At 34.8% G+C, this 18,176-nt stretch overlaps 2 protein-coding genes across 2 annotated transcripts; both read left to right on the top strand.

Annotated features, from left to right (window-relative positions):
• The first annotated feature begins 1,446 nt into the window (after positions 1–1,446).
• LOC112519110 (probable beta-1,3-galactosyltransferase 3) lies at positions 1,447–7,302 on the top strand. The gene is made up of 12 exons (XM_025127093.1): positions 1,447–1,503; positions 1,593–1,601; positions 2,717–2,740; positions 3,486–3,547; positions 3,648–3,847; positions 3,943–4,006; positions 4,738–4,810; positions 4,914–5,034; positions 5,906–5,993; positions 6,091–6,216; positions 6,302–6,408; positions 6,986–7,302. The coding sequence occupies exons 1-12, from the start codon at positions 1,447–1,449 to the stop codon at positions 7,132–7,134; spliced, it is 1,080 nt and encodes a 359-aa protein (XP_024982861.1). The 3' UTR covers positions 7,135–7,302.
• Positions 7,303–10,813: 3,511 nt separating this feature from the next.
• On the top strand, positions 10,814–17,692 carry LOC112520486 (proteasome subunit beta type-3-A-like). Its single transcript, XM_025128915.1, has 7 exons — positions 10,814–10,882; positions 11,638–11,819; positions 13,750–13,857; positions 15,242–15,331; positions 15,667–15,751; positions 16,770–16,864; positions 17,431–17,692. The coding sequence occupies exons 1-7, from the start codon at positions 10,877–10,879 to the stop codon at positions 17,477–17,479; spliced, it is 615 nt and encodes a 204-aa protein (XP_024984683.1). The 5' UTR covers positions 10,814–10,876; the 3' UTR covers positions 17,480–17,692.
• Positions 17,693–18,176: the final 484 nt, after the last annotated feature.

Raw genomic sequence — 18,176 nt, 5'->3', positions numbered from 1 at the left:
AGATATTTTTCAATTTTTTTGTGTTTTCGATTAGTTTTTTTAAAACAAAATTAGTTTTGTTTTATTCATATATAAATTTTTTTATTGATTTCTTTATTTTTGAATTTTTTAGGAAGCTTTAAATAGGTGTTTAATCATTTATAAACGAGATTATTCATGAGATCCATTATTAACTAATTATTTTAGTTAAATTATTTTATTTCTAAATTAATAAAAACGGTATCTATGTAATTTGCTATTCATACGACAATTTTCTTATCTAATTAAGGGGTGTTTGGGATTGCTTTTTTAAAACAACTTAAGCTTTTCTACAAAAGTCTTTATCAACTTATTATAAGTTAGAAGAATTTAAATTTTTCAAAAACTTCTTATTACCGGTTTGGCACCGATATAAGTTGTTTATCCAAACATTAAAAAATGCTTATTAACGGTGTCATACTGAAATAAGTTAATAAGTTGTTTTTATAAAATTTAGTGTCAAAAAAGAAGAAAAGATGAACAATTTGTTCAAAGTCAAAGATGAATTATCAGTCGATTTATTATCAGACACACGGATTACCAAAAGCTTTGTCCCTCGATGAACGCCCTCTGAAAGGCGGTGCGTGAGATGCATCATAAGCTCTGTATCTTGTCAAACATTCACAGTAAAACACTGAACCTTTACAACAAAACTTTGAACTATCACATGACCCAAACCTTCACGGGAAGCACACACCGAACTTTTATAGTGTATATCTGAACCTTCACCGTGTTTCACCGTCTTACAAAAAGCGGTTAACATGACAAGAACCAAATATTATGAAACAAATGATGCACACATCGTCTATAAGTTTCACACTGTGAAACAAGAACTTAAATCTTAGCATTAGACGAACGAAATAGTACTCTTCTGAAACAATATGTTAAGATATGTAGCTTCTCGGTTCTCACGAGCTTTCAAGATTGAAAAGCTAATTGCCACGCCTTAATTATCACAACAACCACAAGGGTAGTAGTGTCCAATTGGTTTGAGTTTGAGCTCCAAAAGATCAAAAGTGTCTCGAGGTCCGAGGTTCGAATTCAATGAGGTATAAAAATCCCCTTGTAGCCATAAAGGTTCAAATACGATGACTCCGTGCTACCCATAAATGTAGTCTTTTACGTAACTCTTACTATAAATGGGCATTTAATTAAGAAAGAATATAAGTTACTGAATAATAATCCCATTAATTTCATGATCATCTTGGAGAATAAAGAGACCAGTTGTCTTCATCCTGCAAACACAACCCCTCTCTCTCTCTCTCTTAATTTATGCATATTGGAGGAGAGAGAAGTTTGACCATCTTTGACCCTCATCAGTTTGTGTTTGTAAGATCAGTTACAGAAGAAAAGGAAGTACAAAATCATGTCATCAAAGCATAAACTTTGTGTAGGAGAAAAACCCTCAAGAAATCTTCCAAACAAAACATGGATAGTGTTCCTTTGGATTGTCAGCTTCTGTGCTGGGATGTTGTTTACCAACAGGTAATCTGCTTTCTAGACTTTGGCTGATTGATTAAGCAATTCTGGAGAAATTGCTTCTTTATATTGGTTACTGTGTTTTATGCATCTAGGAGAAATGGGTATAAAGTTCATTGCTTAATTAAACAAGAAATAATGGATTCATCTACACTGTGTTTCATGCATTTATTAGGATCATTGGTTGGTCTTCAGTTTCTTGTACAACATGGCTGAATTGGAACAGACACTGTGTTCATCTTGAATTTGTAAATGATCTGTATGAAATTCATTTGAGAATATGAAGTGACTGATACTTGTTTGGTATCAATGTCTGTAGTGACTAAGACTACACAGACTGCTACAGTACAGACCCTTTTAGTAATTTCTACTCAGATCATCAAACCCTAACCATTTTTCTAGAGTTTGAACCAACATTATTAGAAGAATTACTACTTTATAAACTAGTGAAAAATTCAAGATTCTCAAAACCCTATTTACTGAAAACTAATGCACACACGTTAAGAGACAGATAAAGACAACAAGACATACACTACAACAAAATTGGGTTTATAGGACGTTCCTAATCTATAAAGCGGTCTATAAGACTTAATTTATAAGACCACAATATAAAGTGTCGTGTTGTAATAAGTTTATATGACGCTTTTGGGCGTCTTAACAAGTTTTTTAGAACATTTTTAATACAAAGTGTCGCATTAGCAACTTTATACGACAGTTTTGAGAAAGTGTCCTATAAACTCAATTTTTTTATTGGACACTTGTTTTTATATGACAGTTTTTCAAATAGTTCATATAAAGTTGCTAATGGGACGCTTTATATTAAAAATGTCATAAAAAAAGCTTATTACGACGTCAAAAACGTCATATAAACTTATTATAATGTCTTTAGATATGACACTTTATTTTTTTGGTTCTATAAACTAAGTCCTATAAAGAGGTCTATTAAAACGCTTAGAATTTGAGAGTGTCCTGTAAACCCGATTTTGCTGTAGTGATAAGTGACTCTAGGGTTTTGGTCATCAACATAGAAATCTTGCCGTATAATGACAATAGATAAGGTTTGCGAACATCTTATACCTGACCCTACGTTTGGATGGGATTCAGTACATTCGTTTGATTTGGTTTCGTTCATAAAATAGTAGATTTGAAACGGAATTAGGCCTTTCGGGTATACACATTTGTGGTTTGCTATGAGTTTCGTACTTGAGTTTTTTCGTAGGATGAAGATAGTGTCGGAAGGAAGGTTCGCACGGAAGAATTGGGACGGGAATTTGGTCGAGCAAGGCTACAAACCTAACTACGTGAGCATTTTCTATGAAACTTGTATATTTCCAACATTACGTATTTGATTGTATTATCGAAATTAGAAGAAGTGATGATAAGCTAAATCTGATAATCCAATGCGTATGATTCTAAAAAAGGGTAAAAAAACATCAATAAGACGTAGAATTATTGACTTTTGAATGATCCGATTTAACTTTACATACCAAACAATCGGTGTTCAGAAAGACGTACGTTATGCAACGTAATACCTGTTCCCGCCATTACTATAAGATCTGTAGCGTTTGTGTAAGGCCTGGCTCGTGCCACGACGTGACTTTTTTCAATTTTTTTCATATTTTTAAAAAATTTAATTTTGTTAATTTTTCTGTTTTTACACTTTCAAATTTAGATTTTACACTTTTTATTTTGTTTACCTCTTAATAGTTCCATTAAGAAGTAACATCTGAATCGTTAAGAGGTGAATCTTGTTAGACAAAAAAAATCCGTCTCTTAATGGTTCAAAAACTCTGTGAATGATTTTGTATCTTGTGTCTTCTTAACCATTCTGCGCTCTAATTTCATTCTAAACAATTACCAAACAATTATATTTCATTGTACACTATATCATAAGAGTCTCTTAATCATTTTGATCATTTAATCATTCTGCACCAAACCATTCAACAACTGCCAAACGCCCCCTAATTTTTCCCTTTAATCTTTTTCAGGACATTGCCAGCATTCGATCCAATACTACGGGGGAAGTTTATGAGATTTATCATTCTATCAAGTGAGTTCTTTTGGTGTTCGATCTTTAAGTCAATTCGACATTTTTCTTATTGGTTTTTAACGTTAAATCAACAAAAATTTCGAGGTTTTTCATGATATAGAAATTTGGACAAGAAGATCTTGAATCTTGAAACAAAAGTAGACTCGTTAACGACGAAAAACCAGTCTGCGCTCGATGATTCTTTGTCAGAAACCAGAAACGTAAGTACCAAAAGGAAGTACTTTATGGTAATAGGAATCAATACAGCTTTTAGTAGTCGAAAAAGAAGAGAATCCGTTCGGGCTACATGGATGCCTCAAGGTATAAATACGCAATTCCTCTCGTGTATTTTCACTTTCGTTTGATCATATTTCAAGATTCTTGATGATCGGACTTCGTAAACACTTTACGATTAGGGGGAAAAAGAACAAGACTCGAGAAAGAAATAGGAATCGTTATACGCTTCATCATAGGCCACAGGTGCGTAGCAATCAACTTGGTTGAAGTTATGGTATGATGGTAACTTTTTACCTTTGGGTAACCGTGGGTGTCTTGTCCCGCTTGCAAGCACCTTGCACCTCGACTAATCCTATGGGAACTGCCTTCGGCGTGTAGCTCTGTCCGAAAAAGATGTGGGGCGATTTTTCACAAATATAAAGCAGGTTTAGGTTCGATCCTGGGCCCTCACTAATCTCAGCCACTGAGTGAGTCAAAAAGATGTCCTCTCACATGGTGTCCTGGAGACGGGCTCCTAGATGTACACAAATTTCCAAGCCCAAAGCCCTGTCCGAAGAAGTCCGAAGAAGCCCGAGCCCAAGCCCAAGCCCAGTCCCAGTCCCAGTCCCAATCCCAGTTCCAGGCCCAACCTTTAAGCCAAATTAGGCCAACCTTTTTTCAAGGCTCAGATAAAACCCGACTTGGAAAACCCTAATTGGGCCCTCTTTCAACCCCAAAGCCCAACCGTACCAGGCTAGAAAAGGTCTGGCTTCTTTTTGCTTACTAAAAAACAAGCTTTTGGAAAAGTTCAAGCCAAGGCTCGAAAAATCCGTCGCCTTGAGCATGTCTAAGTGGCCCTCGGAGACTCGAACCCGTAACCACAGTAACCACTAAGGACGGTTGAGCTACACCTCAGGGTTAGTCGTACACTTTTAAATTGTTTCGGTTTTTTTTGGTAATTAACGTTTTAATACGTGTTTAATATCTTTTTGTAGTGCAAGACGAGGCGGTATTCTTGATAATTCGATTGAAGAAGAGGAAAAACGTTATGGAGATTTTATGAGGCTGGTAATGTCTTCTATGATCTTTCAAAATGTCAAAGTTGTATCTAACGAAGAATATAATTCCGTTATACGTCCGTTGAGTTGAGCTTCGTTTGTACTCTGACCAGGATCATATCGAAGCATACTTGGCTTTATCGGCTAAGACAAAAATATACTTTGCGACTGCGGTTGAAACGTGGGATGCGGATTTCTATGTCAAAGTCGACGATGATGTTCATGTAAATATAGGTATGTTTTCGCAACATTTTGTTGATAATAATTAGTTCATGCTAGGAGCTTATTTCCGCTTGAACGTGATTAATTTGTCCGTCTTAAATATAAATGTACACAATGGAAAAAACACACAGTTTTAGAATGTGTAACCATTAAAGTTTTTAATTAACTAAATGACGATTTTATCATTCATAATAATAGAGGGAGTAATGAATTTATTCATCTCATAATAAAGGGTTAAATTGAATGGCAAATTGCATGAAAAAATAACGTATTTTAACTTGATTCGTATTTTATGTAACATACTTTCAAAATTTGCATTTGGTACCTAAAATGTAAAGTTTTAAACATTTATAACACCCGGGTAATGGGTCGAAGACTAATTTTAGATTAAAAAAGTTCATGTCAGCAAATAATACTGAGTTGAATACCACATTGCCAAATCAACATGATAACCGGTTAATGCTTCAACCGATTACGTGGGTACTTTAAATGTTTAAAGTTTTACATCTTAGGTACCAAAATGGAAGTTTTGAAAGTACGTAACCCAAAATAGGAATCAAATTAAAGTACGTTACTTTTTCATGCAATTTGCCCTAAATCGAAACATAAACTGTTACTTTTAAAAGTGGACACTTATTTTAATACAAACTAAAATAGAAATTTAGAATTTTTATGTAAACGGCCGATGGGTCACCGAGTTGAAAACTCAAGCCGTTATGAGTCACGGTTAAAGATGTTTTCTAATCGGGTTTTCGGGGTTTGCTCATATATAAAATCTTACTAGGTATATGGTCAACACGGGCAACTAGTCGAGTCGGGACAAGTTTTTCACGCTTGATTTTTTGTGAATTATGCGGCCTCTATAACTACTAATCTTTTTCAGGAGCATTGACGAGAACGCTACTAACTCATGTTAACAAGCCCCGTGTGTATATCGGCTGCATGAAGTCTGGTCGCGTGCTTACCGAAAAGTAAAGTTTTATCAAGAACGTCCAAATAATATAGGGTGCACGGGCACGACCCATTCTCTTTATTTCCTTTCTAAAAACCGGTTGTGTTCAAAATCAGGGGAGTAAAATATCGAGAACCGGAGTTTTGGAAATTCGGTGACGTGGGAAACAACTATTTCCGCCATGCGGGGGGACAAATATACGCGATCTCGAAAGAATTGGCTACATATATATCAAAAAACCAGTAAGTTGGCTCCTCAATGTTCCAAGATTGTACATAGATTTTAAAATAATGTTTCAGGGATGAGTATGGTTTTTTGATGCATCAGGGATATTTTGCACAAGTACGCGAATGAAGACGTTTCGTTAGGAACTTGGATGATCGGTTTAGACGTTGAACACGTTAACGACAGGAGCTTATGTTGTGGCACTCCGGGTGAGATTTTGAACTTGGGATACAAATTCGTTCATGCCGCTTAGATTGTCTAAACGTCTTAATAAAATACTTTATAGAACTTATGTTTATAAGACCTAACTATAAAACGTCATATCTAAAAGCGTTACAATAGGTTTATAGGACGTTTTCAGGCGTTTTAACAAGTTTTTTAAGACGTTTTCTTAAATAAAGTGTCATATTAGCTATTTTACAGGAAACTTTTTTGATAATTGTTCTATAAACTATTTTTTATAGGACATTTGGGTTTACAAGACAATTTTTCAAATAATGTTGTATAAAATAGTTAATATGACACTATATTTTAAAAGCGTCCTAAAAAACTTGTTAAAATGTCTAAAAGCATCTTATAAACCTATTGTAACAGTTTTAGATATGATACTTTTGGTTTGGTCCTATAAAAGTAGAAGTATGATCTTTTTTTTGATCAATAACCTTTAAATGACCTGTTTCTGTTTCTGGTGTTAAACACTGTTTTTGATGTAAAATTTTAGGGCATGGATTTTTTTTCTTCAGAAAACACTAAAATCTTTACTTTTTTTCTTTTATTTTTCGACAGTATGTGAGTGGAAGAATTTGATAGGGCATACGTGTGTTGCAACGCTCGATTGGGCATGTAGTGGCATATGCAACTCGCAAGAGAGGATTCGAGATGTCCATAAGCGTTGTAGCGAAGATGAGAACGACTTATGGCAAGTAATTGTTTGAATTATGGACGGAGTTAGGTTCTTGTTATACAAGATGAGCGAATGCGTAAATGCTTCCACCTCAACGTCGAGAAAATAATCAAGCTCTGTTTGGCTAAATCTCGGAGGTTTTGCCGGTGGCAATATCAGATAAATTTCCAACTTTGAAGAGTTCATATAAATGCAACTCGTGGTTTATTGTTGTCATACGTGTTTCTATCATTTATTATTTGACGATAAACGAAGACAGTTAGTTATTCATCTAATGAAGATCAAAAATCGATGAACATGAACTCATTGCAAAAGGTATATATGGTGTTCGATTTGAACACGATCAAATGCCAATACTTTATAGAACATCAGTTTATAGACCGAACTATAAAACGTCTTAATCTAAGAACGTTACAATAGGTTTATATGATGCTTTTAGTAGTTGTAACAAACTTTTTAGAGCGTTTTTAAAATAAAAAAAATCATATTCGCTACTTTTGTAGGACATTTTTGAGAAATGTCCATTAAACCCTTCTTTTTATAAGACACTTGTGTGCATTAAGACTTTTTTTTAAATATTGTCGTATAAAATAGTTAATACGTCACTTTATTTAAAAACGTTCAACGAAACTTGTTAAAACGACTAAAAACGTTCTATAAACATATTGTAACACTTTTAGATATGACGCAATGGTCCTACAAACCTAAGTCCTATAAAGTATTTTATTAGGAGTATCAAAATTGACGAAAATAACCAACCCATCATACAATTTCGCTTTTTGTTCACTTCTCAAACTCATTTCTGTAGATGGTCAGAATTTATGCATAGAGCTTTTTTCTACGTAAACTCTGTTTCTATTAAACTTAAATATTGTATTTTGTCATTTCAATCGGAAAGATTCAATTACGTATAAGATTTTCGGTAACTTTTAAGTATGAGTTGACAACACCAATAGTATCGTTCAATGTTGAGTTACAGTATTGGTCCTTGTGGTTTGTTCAATTTTTCGATAAGGTCTGTGGCCACAAGGGGATTTTTATTCCTTCTTGGATTTGAAATTGTGATCTCCTGGTATTTTTGACATTTGGAGCTAAGCTCAAACCAATCAGGCACCACCCTTGTATGCTTAAATTAAGTTCCACTCTATATGGAAATATGAAAATATAGTATGATACAACTGGGGTGGTCATAATTAAGTGTCAGTCCATCTGGAAAGTGAAAACTGTATTAAAATATTATGTGTTTATTGAACCAATGATTAGTTAATACTTGCATCTACAAGGTTGTACATTATATGATGTTTCATATAATGTAATTTTTCAACTTTAAGAGCGTCTTTACATGATTCAATGCATCATGCAATGTGATTTTGCATAAGCTATAAATTCAGGTGACGTTTGTTTTTTAAGAGGTGCTGAAGTCTGAAGTCTGAATTCACTTCTGATTTTTAAGAGGTGGTGCTGAAGTCTGAAATCTGAATCAGTTAGACTGTTTGTTTTTTGCGTCTGAAATCTGAAGTTTGAAGATGAGAGATCGAGAGTTGATATGGATCGACAGTTGACAAAGTTGAGAGATGAGAGATCGAGACAGAAGAGTTGATCTAGAGAAATCGAGCTCAAAGAGATCAGAGTAGGTAAGCGACAATTTGAAATAAGAGGTAATAAGAGGTTTCACAACCACTTAAATTTTCAGACCTAATAAGAGCTTTTAAGCTCTTAATTGAAAAAAAAACAAACACACTGAATCCTCTTATGTCTGACTGATTCAGACTTAAGAGGACATTAAGAGCTTTTTTATTAAAAACAAACAGCCCCTTAGTGAACAGACAAACAGTTCAATGAGATATGGTCCTCTATGATTTTCGGAGATTGATTTGCATGCCGAAGTGATCAGATTGGATTTTTCCAAAAATTTATGAAATGATGCAAACGCTACAAATGAATAACATAACATTTATATATAGAAACTGAAGAAACCTAAACCATATGTATTTTTAAAAATTGATTTGCATATGTGAGTTACCACACGATCATTCGCCTATTAGATAGTCGGGTTCATACGAGAACAATAAGCAAATAAGATAATAAAAAAGGTTGAATCGCATGTGATTTTATACAAAATCACGTGTAAAATCACATGTGACTCACACAACTTTGACCGCACGTGTAAAATCACTAAAATTGCAGGCCACGTCGCCCACGGACCTTTGCATCGATCATCATTGTAAAATCACACGTAGTTTTGGCACGTGATTTTACCCTTTTTTGTTCTTTTGTTTAGTTACCGTTCTCATTTGAACCTCCACATATGTATATATATAAGGACTAAGTGAGAAGGCTGTTAATTTATGAGAAATGCAATAACGGCCAAATCACATGTGATTTACAACACATCCAGAAAGAATCAGATGAAACTTTCCCGTGCAATGGTTAGTTGACATAATCATCATAGACCGAGCGGGAGATTTTCATTCCTTTCTCCCGCCCTATCTATCCTTGCAGTGGCATATAGGGCTTTATCTATGTGATTCGCTTATGCCCCTTCTCCTGAAGTTACATGTCTATTTTGTCAAGTTTTTTAAAGAGAGTTGTCTCACGTCCCGAGCCAGAGCCAAGTGGAGCATGCATGAAGGAATCAAACAGTTCTCCGCTATTCTTTTCTAGACATGTCGTAAATCATATGCCGGGACAGAGCTAGAAAATCAGTATAAAGGGAGTTAAAGACAGTATAAGAAAATCCACAGTTTCGAAGTTGACAATATCCTACATATAGATATGTGTTTTTTTTTTTTTGTTAAATGTTTATCCGTAGATAATTGCTATTAAAATCCAAACAAATTACAAATTTACATTATTTATGATTAAATTTTACATAATTTCAGTTAAATATTAAATTATTCAACTAAATTACTTAACCATGGTTTAAATAATTAGATTTTTTAGACTTCTATCATTTGCCTAAAAAACCAAATACAAATTTACTAACTCACCACACTCTAACAAAATCAAGTAGTGTTCTATAAAAAAATAGCTAATAAGATACTTTATTTCAAAAGTGTCATAAAAAATGTCATATAAACTTATTGCAACATCTTTAAATATAACACATAAGTATTTGGTCATGTATACTTAAGTAATATAAAGTAGTCTATTAAGACATTTAGCCATTTCATAAAGCCGATTTGTTTTAGTGCCTCGGGATTTAGGCAAAATGTTAAAAAGATGTTAAGAAACTTAGAGGGTGTTTGAGATTGCTTATTTGAAACAACTTATGCTTTTCTACAAAAGCACTTATCAACTTATCATAAGTCAGAAGGGTTTAACTTCTTCAAAAACACTTTATTACCGGTTTGACACCGGTATAAGCTGTTTATCCAAATACTAAAAAATGCTTATTACCGGTGCCACACCGGAATAAATCAATAAGTTGAAGAGTTTGACGGACCAATAAGATTATTTTTATATAGATGATATCGGTTTGGTGTAAAGTTGAGGGGGCATGGCACCATCCTGCCCCCTATTGTCTATGCTCCTGATCATATGTGATTTGACCTTTATCGTACTTATCATGTTAAATGGCTATATTTATGTGAAAAATAAGTAATTACTCAAACTCAAAGGGCCTTTTTTACATTGTTCTTGAATTGAAGGACCACTTGTATAAAAATAAATAACATGTCTTCCAAGTCATCGAATTAACAAAGCCCTCTGCAACTCCCAAATCAGAACCCCAAATCATCTCCCCTCTCTCGTGCAATCTTCATTCGTCTTCGATGTCGGTAAGCGATCGTTTTGTATTTCTTTGTAGTAAGGTTGATAGATCAAAATTCTAATAGACTCATATGGAAGCTGGCAAATAGCAACCTGAATTGATCGTTCATTGTTTCTGTTAGTATGGAGGGATTTAATGGTGTCAAGTTTTAATAGGTTAAAGTTGTTTCTGTCAGTATGGTCGAAATCTTTCAATTTTGCAAGTATAATGATTGCAGTGCAAAGAACATGCAAGGTTGATAGATTAAAAAATTTAATCGACTCATATGGTGCTTGATATACGTACTGAAGTCTGAAGTGTTTGCAAGATGACACTGCAATATTTGTTAGAACAAAATATGAATCCTAGGTTAAGAAGTGGTCGTATGCTTACCGAGTGTTGTGTATTGCACAAGACTTGTTCTTTCTGATGACAATATAACTATAGAATAGGTCTTGTTGTGTAATGGTTAACTCTTGTAAAAGGGTATATAGTGGCGAGTTGTTATCGAATAAAGCATTGAAGTTTTTGAATTTTAAGTGCACCACAAATTCTAAGTATTCTATTTTTTATCTGATTCCAGTTTATCCAACACCAAGAAAAAGGTTGAAAGATAAGATTTATAAATCTTTTGGAACGTAATTAATCTAATAAACTTATTTGCAACTATAATAGAAGATAAATGATTAAATTTTAGGAAATATAAAGCTTCAAAGGTCTATTTAGGTGTCAAACTTTAATTGTTTTGGGTAACTTACAGATTAATATGCTTTATTATTATAGATTTTTGAGTACAATGGAAGTGCCCTGGTGGCTATGGTTGGTAAAAACTGCTTTGCTATCGCTAGTGATCGCCGCCTTGGGGTCCAGCTTCAGACCATAGCTACTGATTTCCAAAGAATTTTCAAGATGCATGACAAGTTATTTCTGGGTCTCTCTGGTCTCGGCAGTGATGCTCAAACACTGTAAGTATTAATGTCACTCATTGATTTAGAGTATCACGTGATACCTTATTGTAACAAGCTTATGTTATGTCCAAACCACTTCTGAAATCGAGGTATTATGATCTTGTTATCTCTACATGTATGTGCTGCACAATATTCAGATTTTGCATAGCTGTAACAAAGAAAAAATACCCATCCCCTAATGCGATTGCAACACAATATTCTGCCCTATGCCAGTCCAGGCTGCTACAACACTATGCTTTTTATTAATATGAGTCCTTTGTCCTTTGAAGTTTGTAGCAGTTAATAATGATAAAGAACCAGCAAGTAAAGGCCACTTCAGCGTGTTTTCTTTCTTATACACACTGAGTCACTGACAGCCTTCAACTGAGATCACCCCAATATCTAGTAAACAAATTGCAGGGGCAAAAGGTCAGCTAGGCTATGTTTGAGTATCACTTCACTCCATTTTTCACCTCGAAGTTCCCAAGCAAGAGACGATCTTTTTAAATTTGGTGTTCTTAAACGTATATTCCACCATAATTTTGATAGATGATGGCAACTGCATGACCATCAATGTGATAAGAACCAAAGGATTTGTATTGAATTGCGATTGAAAGTGACAATTACAGAGACATATCCTGGATTTTGAGAGCCTGGTTCTCTCCCAAATGTGAAAGTATCACTAATATCTGCCTACCCTATTCTCCCCTCTTTCCCCTATTTTTTAACGGCCCTAATGGGTTTGGGGCTTGGAATTGGTGCCTAACATTACCTCACCCCCCAAAGAACCACCTTGTCCTCAAAGTGGGAAAAAATCAAATTGGAATTGATATACGACTGTTGGTGGTGGTAACAGTGGCGGCAACATAGTACAACGGTGGCAGCAGTGGTGATGGCAGTTTCCAATGGCCATCGACCAACCATTCTCCCACTTTTGCCATTAAAGAGACAGAGAATTTCTAGAAAGAAATTTTTTGGGAGAGAAATTGCCTGTCATGAAGTCGTTTAAGTCTTCAACCACTCTGTCCATTTCAGCTTCCACCACATACTCCTTTGGTGTTAGTACCCGATACTTTGTAGTTCCTTCATTGAAGCTATCCACAGAGGGGTTGACCTGCATCTTTGTTGGACTCTCTTGCTGTCATTAGAGTGTCCATTTTTTTAAAACTCGATCAACCTTGACTTCTATCTTTCATAGAAAGGTTTTGATGGGTCTTGCGGCTTAGAATGGGATCATTTTGCTTGGTAATATCCTTTGGTTATTTGATGCCATTGTTGTAAATCGGGTTGGTTCTTCATAGGTAGCTTTCAAACATTTGGTGCATAGGTTGTTATTCATCCTTTTAATGATTTGCAATGATAACAAAGCCTCCATGTTTTTTGATGTCTGTGCAAATTTTCTTTTATCAAAACTCTTATGCAACAATACCCAGGATTTACTCACTCAATCAGCAATTCCATTCTGAAGATTCTTCAGGGAGACTTGCATCTTTGCCAACTGCATCTCGAGCATACAAGTCTTCTGTGTATTATTGTTCATCATCTTCCTTGGGATGCCAGTTGTAACATACCTGGCCGTAACCTATTTCTTAGAAAATATAAGTACTAAAGAAAGAAATAATTAGAGAGACTAGAATAGTGAGAGAAATAATAGAGAGAGAGATGCTAGAAGGAAGATTTTTTGGTCCCAATTCCCATGTCTCCTTACATCTAGCTGCAATATACACTGATGCCTGTCTCACCCCCTAACGACCATCATGCATTCATGCTACTAACAATCTGACAGCGGGTGAACCATCCTTTTACAAACATACCCCCAATAGTTGACTTTATTACAACTCTAACCCTTGGCTACATCATTCCTTACAGTATCTTAATCATATCTATATTTGTCTCATTTTGGTGTGTAATTGGCATGTTCTTTTATTTTTATTTTCTGTTTTTGCAGTTATCAGCGACTTATGTCTCGCCACAAACTGTATCAACTTCGGGAGGAAAGAGTTATGAAGCCTGAAACTTTTGCTAGTCTTGTCTCTGCTATTTTGTATGAGAAAAGGTTAGAAAAGCTTATTTATGTATCTTGTTTAGAATTGCAACCCTATGTTTTGGATTTCTATCCACTTGTTCCAAATTGAAACCAATTTTGTTGAGTTTTCATAAGAATTAATAACTAGCCTGTCCATGAAAATTGCAACAATCTTGGAAAAAAAAATATTTAGGAGCCTCCCATTCAAGCTAATTGAAGTTATTTTTTAATCTTTTTATTCAAATTGTGTTAAAAAAGTATCTACTTATAAAAGGTTAACAAAAACTGCTTTTTCTGTAAACGAACAAATGATAAACTTTATGATCAAGGAAGTATGTTTAACTTCACATCGAACACTAAAAATAGAGGAGTGGCGGAGTTTGTAATCACATTGCTTGTCAATTTTGAACTTGAATAATAATGTACCTTGAAAATAAGATTACTCATCTTTTGTGGAGAAGGGAAGATTTATCTGCTTCAAATGTTACTCCTAATACTAAGAATAAATTGAGATCAAGGGTCATGCTTAGACTTTGAAGCTGAAAGTTTTTACTATTTTGATTGGCCAACAGTTGCTAACCATTTACTAGTGAAAATGACTTTTCTTTATCGAGTCCAGTAGGCAAGTTTTCCTTGACTGCAGAAATAGGAATTAAAGAAAAATATTTTCATAAAACCAACAATGATGTGGTTATAGAGTAATACATGTTAATTGCGTCAAGCAACATTTCTTTTAGGCATAGTTCCCTAACACCGAAGACGATTGCTACTTAAAAATAGGGATGACATTGATACACAAATTGTAGGTAGCAAATTGGTAATTTCTGATTGTGTAGGGCTTTGTTCTTCCAAAGATTCACAGTGTTTGTTTGGTTTGTTTTTATCATAGTCTCAAGTGAAATATGGAAAATACTAATTGTGTAGTATTGTACATGCATATCTTTGTTGTGCTATGTGTGAGCTTTAATAATTTTTTTGAATATTCTGTAACTACATTGCAATTCAAGATCCATGTTAAGGACGAGCATATGTACAGCCAAATGGCTGATTAATTAGCTCCCTATCTCTTGTAAAGCGGTAAGAAATTACATATACATGAGTAACAGTTTCCCATCATATCTCTTTAGAATAGCTAATGGTTTGGAAGGTTGCTTATTGCTATCTGCTTAACAAATATTTTTTCTCTCTTACTTCCCACAAAATTTCTTTGGAGATCATCTATGGCACTAGTATAATTGTATACTTCTTGAAAGATTGTGCTTTTTGTATGTTAGAATTTGTTTTCTCTCCCATATTGAGTTCTTATTTTTTTCGTTTCTATAGTCCCATTTCTTTTGCCCATCATTTGACAACCTTTAGCTTCACAAATTATATAAATGTTAGATTTAATAGAATTTACTAATATTATTTGTAGGTTTGGTCCTTATTTCTGCCAACCTGTGATTGCTGGCTTGGGAGATGACGACAAGCCATTCATTTGCACAATGGACTCAATTGGAGCAAAGTAGGTCCTTTTTATATGCTTTGTTGATAGCATACTTAAATAACATGCAGGCTCTTCAAATTAAAAAAAATATATATATATAAATTGGATACACACCAATCTATCTTCCAGATTCTGGGTTGAAGGATCTGTACAAATAATTCTTCATTAACACGCTCCTTCAGATTGATCACAATTGTGGAAATTACTCCATGATCAACCATGTCCAAACTGCTTATTGGAGTTGATTATGGCTCAAGTAAATGTCTGAAATCTGGTAATGTGTTTTTGATAAAATCAAGAAGCATAGGAAGCTGCATTAATTCGGTTTCTTTCCGTTTTGAAATCAATTGTAGAGAGCTTGCTAAAGATTTTGTTGTTGCTGGTACTGCCTCGGAGTCTCTTTATGGTGCTTGTGAGTCAATGTTCAAGCCTGATATGGTACGTTTCTATATTCCAATTGTCTAGTTACTCATTTATCTTGATGTTGTTAATAACTTTTGCATTAGGTCTTGTGTGATTAACGACATATCTATTTAGTTTTGGGAAAATTCAATAATGCATCTTAATAGTGTGACCCTGTAACTTAAACCAGATTCAGGGAAGAAAAAAACTGATACTATGTTTGAGTTGATACAATAATTCCAAATATACAAAATCTGTTATTTAAAAAAAATATGTTTGAAAAAAACTGATCCTATGTTTGAGTTGATACAAAATCTGAGTGCTTTGTGACCCTAGCGCTAAACTATGTCACCCAAAATTGATGTTGATAGTCATATTCTTTCTTCTCCCCTATGATGAGAGTTGCCATCAGCCATATCTCCATTAATTTGTTATTTACAGCCTTTCTATCGATTCTGGACCATTTCCCTTACCAGAATCCATGTGAACCTTGAATTTTGGATGGTCAAATGACTCAAATCAATCAAAAAAGTAGAATCCATAAACATTTGAAAGCTTTCCATGGCCCATGTATTAACATTGCTGTCTAATCTATCATTCGTTCGCATCCAACAACTTTTCATACTTTGTCTGGGTGACTGGGTGGTTGCTTCTAGTCATCTATAGTTTCAAAATTTAAAATTTAAATTTGAGTTTTCTTTTTATTTCATATAAGCGTTCACGTTTAATAAACCAAACCCAGTAAATCCTGCAGAAGTAGGGTCCCGCCCTGCCACCCCGGGGGGTGGATGCATCATGCATGCAGACCTTCCTCCATTTCATGGGGTAGAGACTAGAGGCTGTTAGTTTATGCTGTTAATTGTGCCGCTATAGCGGTGCAACCGTGGTCCTATTATATGGAGAGAGAGTTTGCCTCTTTCATTAAGGGCCAAATTATCATTCGGTTAAACATAAAGTGTAATAATTACATATTTCTTGAACTTTTTGTTTTTTATGGTGGACATTCATTTTGGAACAAGTGAGTAATCTCTAGTGTTACCATGTATGCATGCAGGAACATGAGGAGCTGTTTGAGACCATCTCCCAAGCGCTTTTATCATCGGTTGATCGTGATTGTTTGAGTGGTTGGGGAGGCCATGTCTACATTGTGTAAGTTTCTTGGATGAATATTTATAATCTGATTGCAATTCCATACATGGTGCTTAGGTACCCACACACACACACACACACACACACTCTTCCGTCCCCATTAAGTATCACATCTGAGGATTGCCTGTTTCAAGTGTTCTTGCATTTTCCTAAAATGGTACCGTATATGATATTGAAATTTCTCATTTTCTTGCAAAATGTTTAACTTCTCGCATGATCTTTCCTCTCTCTCCCCCCCCCCTCTCTCTCTCTCTCTCTATATATATATATATATATATATATATATATATATATATATATAGGGTCAGGTTCACGGGAAAACTGAAAAAAATGAAAACTGAGGAAGACCCTGATGACTGTTCATCTGGACAGTATGAACATGTGTATATAAGTAACTTGTAAGCAATTTGCCGGTATGTACACGTGTATAGAAACCATGAAACAACTTCAATTACTTGTATGCACATGTTTATACCGTCTGGGATGAATGGTTACCAGGTATGTGTATGTGTATGTAGGATTTCTATAACTATAATCCAAGAGGATGTGGTATGGTTTTGGTGCAGAACACCAAGTGAAGTGACTGAAAGAATTTTGAAAGGGAGAATGGATTAAGGTGTTGGTAGCAAGTAGTGAAGCATTTCTGAAGATGATTTGGTGATGTCTTTATTTGTATTATTTGAATAGTTATTAGTTTTGTTGTCTTTTTGGCTTCACCAAGTGTCTTTTAGTGGCAACTTTACCCCCATTTATAACAAAAGGGAATACATGAGTTTCTATGCTTACAGTATGATCAAATGTCAAGAATATGCTTCATTGTTGCACCTATCCGAATATATGTCTACAAGTGGTGTCGAATTACGATATTTTTTGACGAATTCGTATGAGTGAGATCCATGCTGGTAAAAGTGTGGGTCTAATCCATATGAGTAAGATACCGAGTTGAGTTCGAGCCTGGGCACCACACCGCTCCTCCGTCAGTAGGATGCATGCCCTGTTTTACCTCCCCTATGATGACAGTGGGATTGATGCGGTAAGGATGGACAACCATTTACGCCAAGAGGGAAGTTACGATGAGAAGCGTAAGAAGAGATCTTCACCATGGGATCAATCCTAATTGAATGTTAACGTTGATAAGGTGCATCGAGATGCACCAAATCTATTCCCTTTTAAAGCGTAATTCATGGGTGGGCATATTTAAAACCATTTACGCCAAGATTGTTGAATTTCATTCATTAATTTCTATTTCCTCGTTTGGTTCATTCTTCTTTATGAAATGAATATTTAAAATCTTATAAATTCCACGTATAAA

This window comes from Cynara cardunculus (genome assembly GCF_001531365.2).
Source record: "Cynara cardunculus var. scolymus isolate 2C chromosome LG 10, CcrdV1, whole genome shotgun sequence".
In the NCBI taxonomy this organism is placed as follows: Eukaryota; Viridiplantae; Streptophyta; class Magnoliopsida; order Asterales; family Asteraceae; genus Cynara; species Cynara cardunculus.
Note: the sequence above shows the minus strand (reverse complement) of the source record. Positions and strands in the feature narration are given on the sequence as shown.

Excerpts from the sequence above, each read along its gene's own strand:
- LOC112519110 (XM_025127093.1), top strand. The coding sequence starts at position 1,447 with ATGGATAGTGTTCCTTTGGATTGTCAGCTTCTGTGCTGGGATGTTGTT. Across the intron at positions 2,741-3,485 it reads AAGATAGTGTCGGAAGGAAG|GACATTGCCAGCATTCGATC; the intron begins GTTCGCACGGAA and ends AATCTTTTTCAG. Across the intron at positions 3,848-3,942 it reads GGCTACATGGATGCCTCAAG|GGGGAAAAAGAACAAGACTC; the intron begins GTATAAATACGC and ends CTTTACGATTAG.
- LOC112520486 (XM_025128915.1), top strand. Across the intron at positions 13,858-15,241 it reads GCTATTTTGTATGAGAAAAG|GTTTGGTCCTTATTTCTGCC; the intron begins GTTAGAAAAGCT and ends TATTATTTGTAG. Across the intron at positions 15,752-16,769 it reads CAATGTTCAAGCCTGATATG|GAACATGAGGAGCTGTTTGA; the intron begins GTACGTTTCTAT and ends GTATGCATGCAG.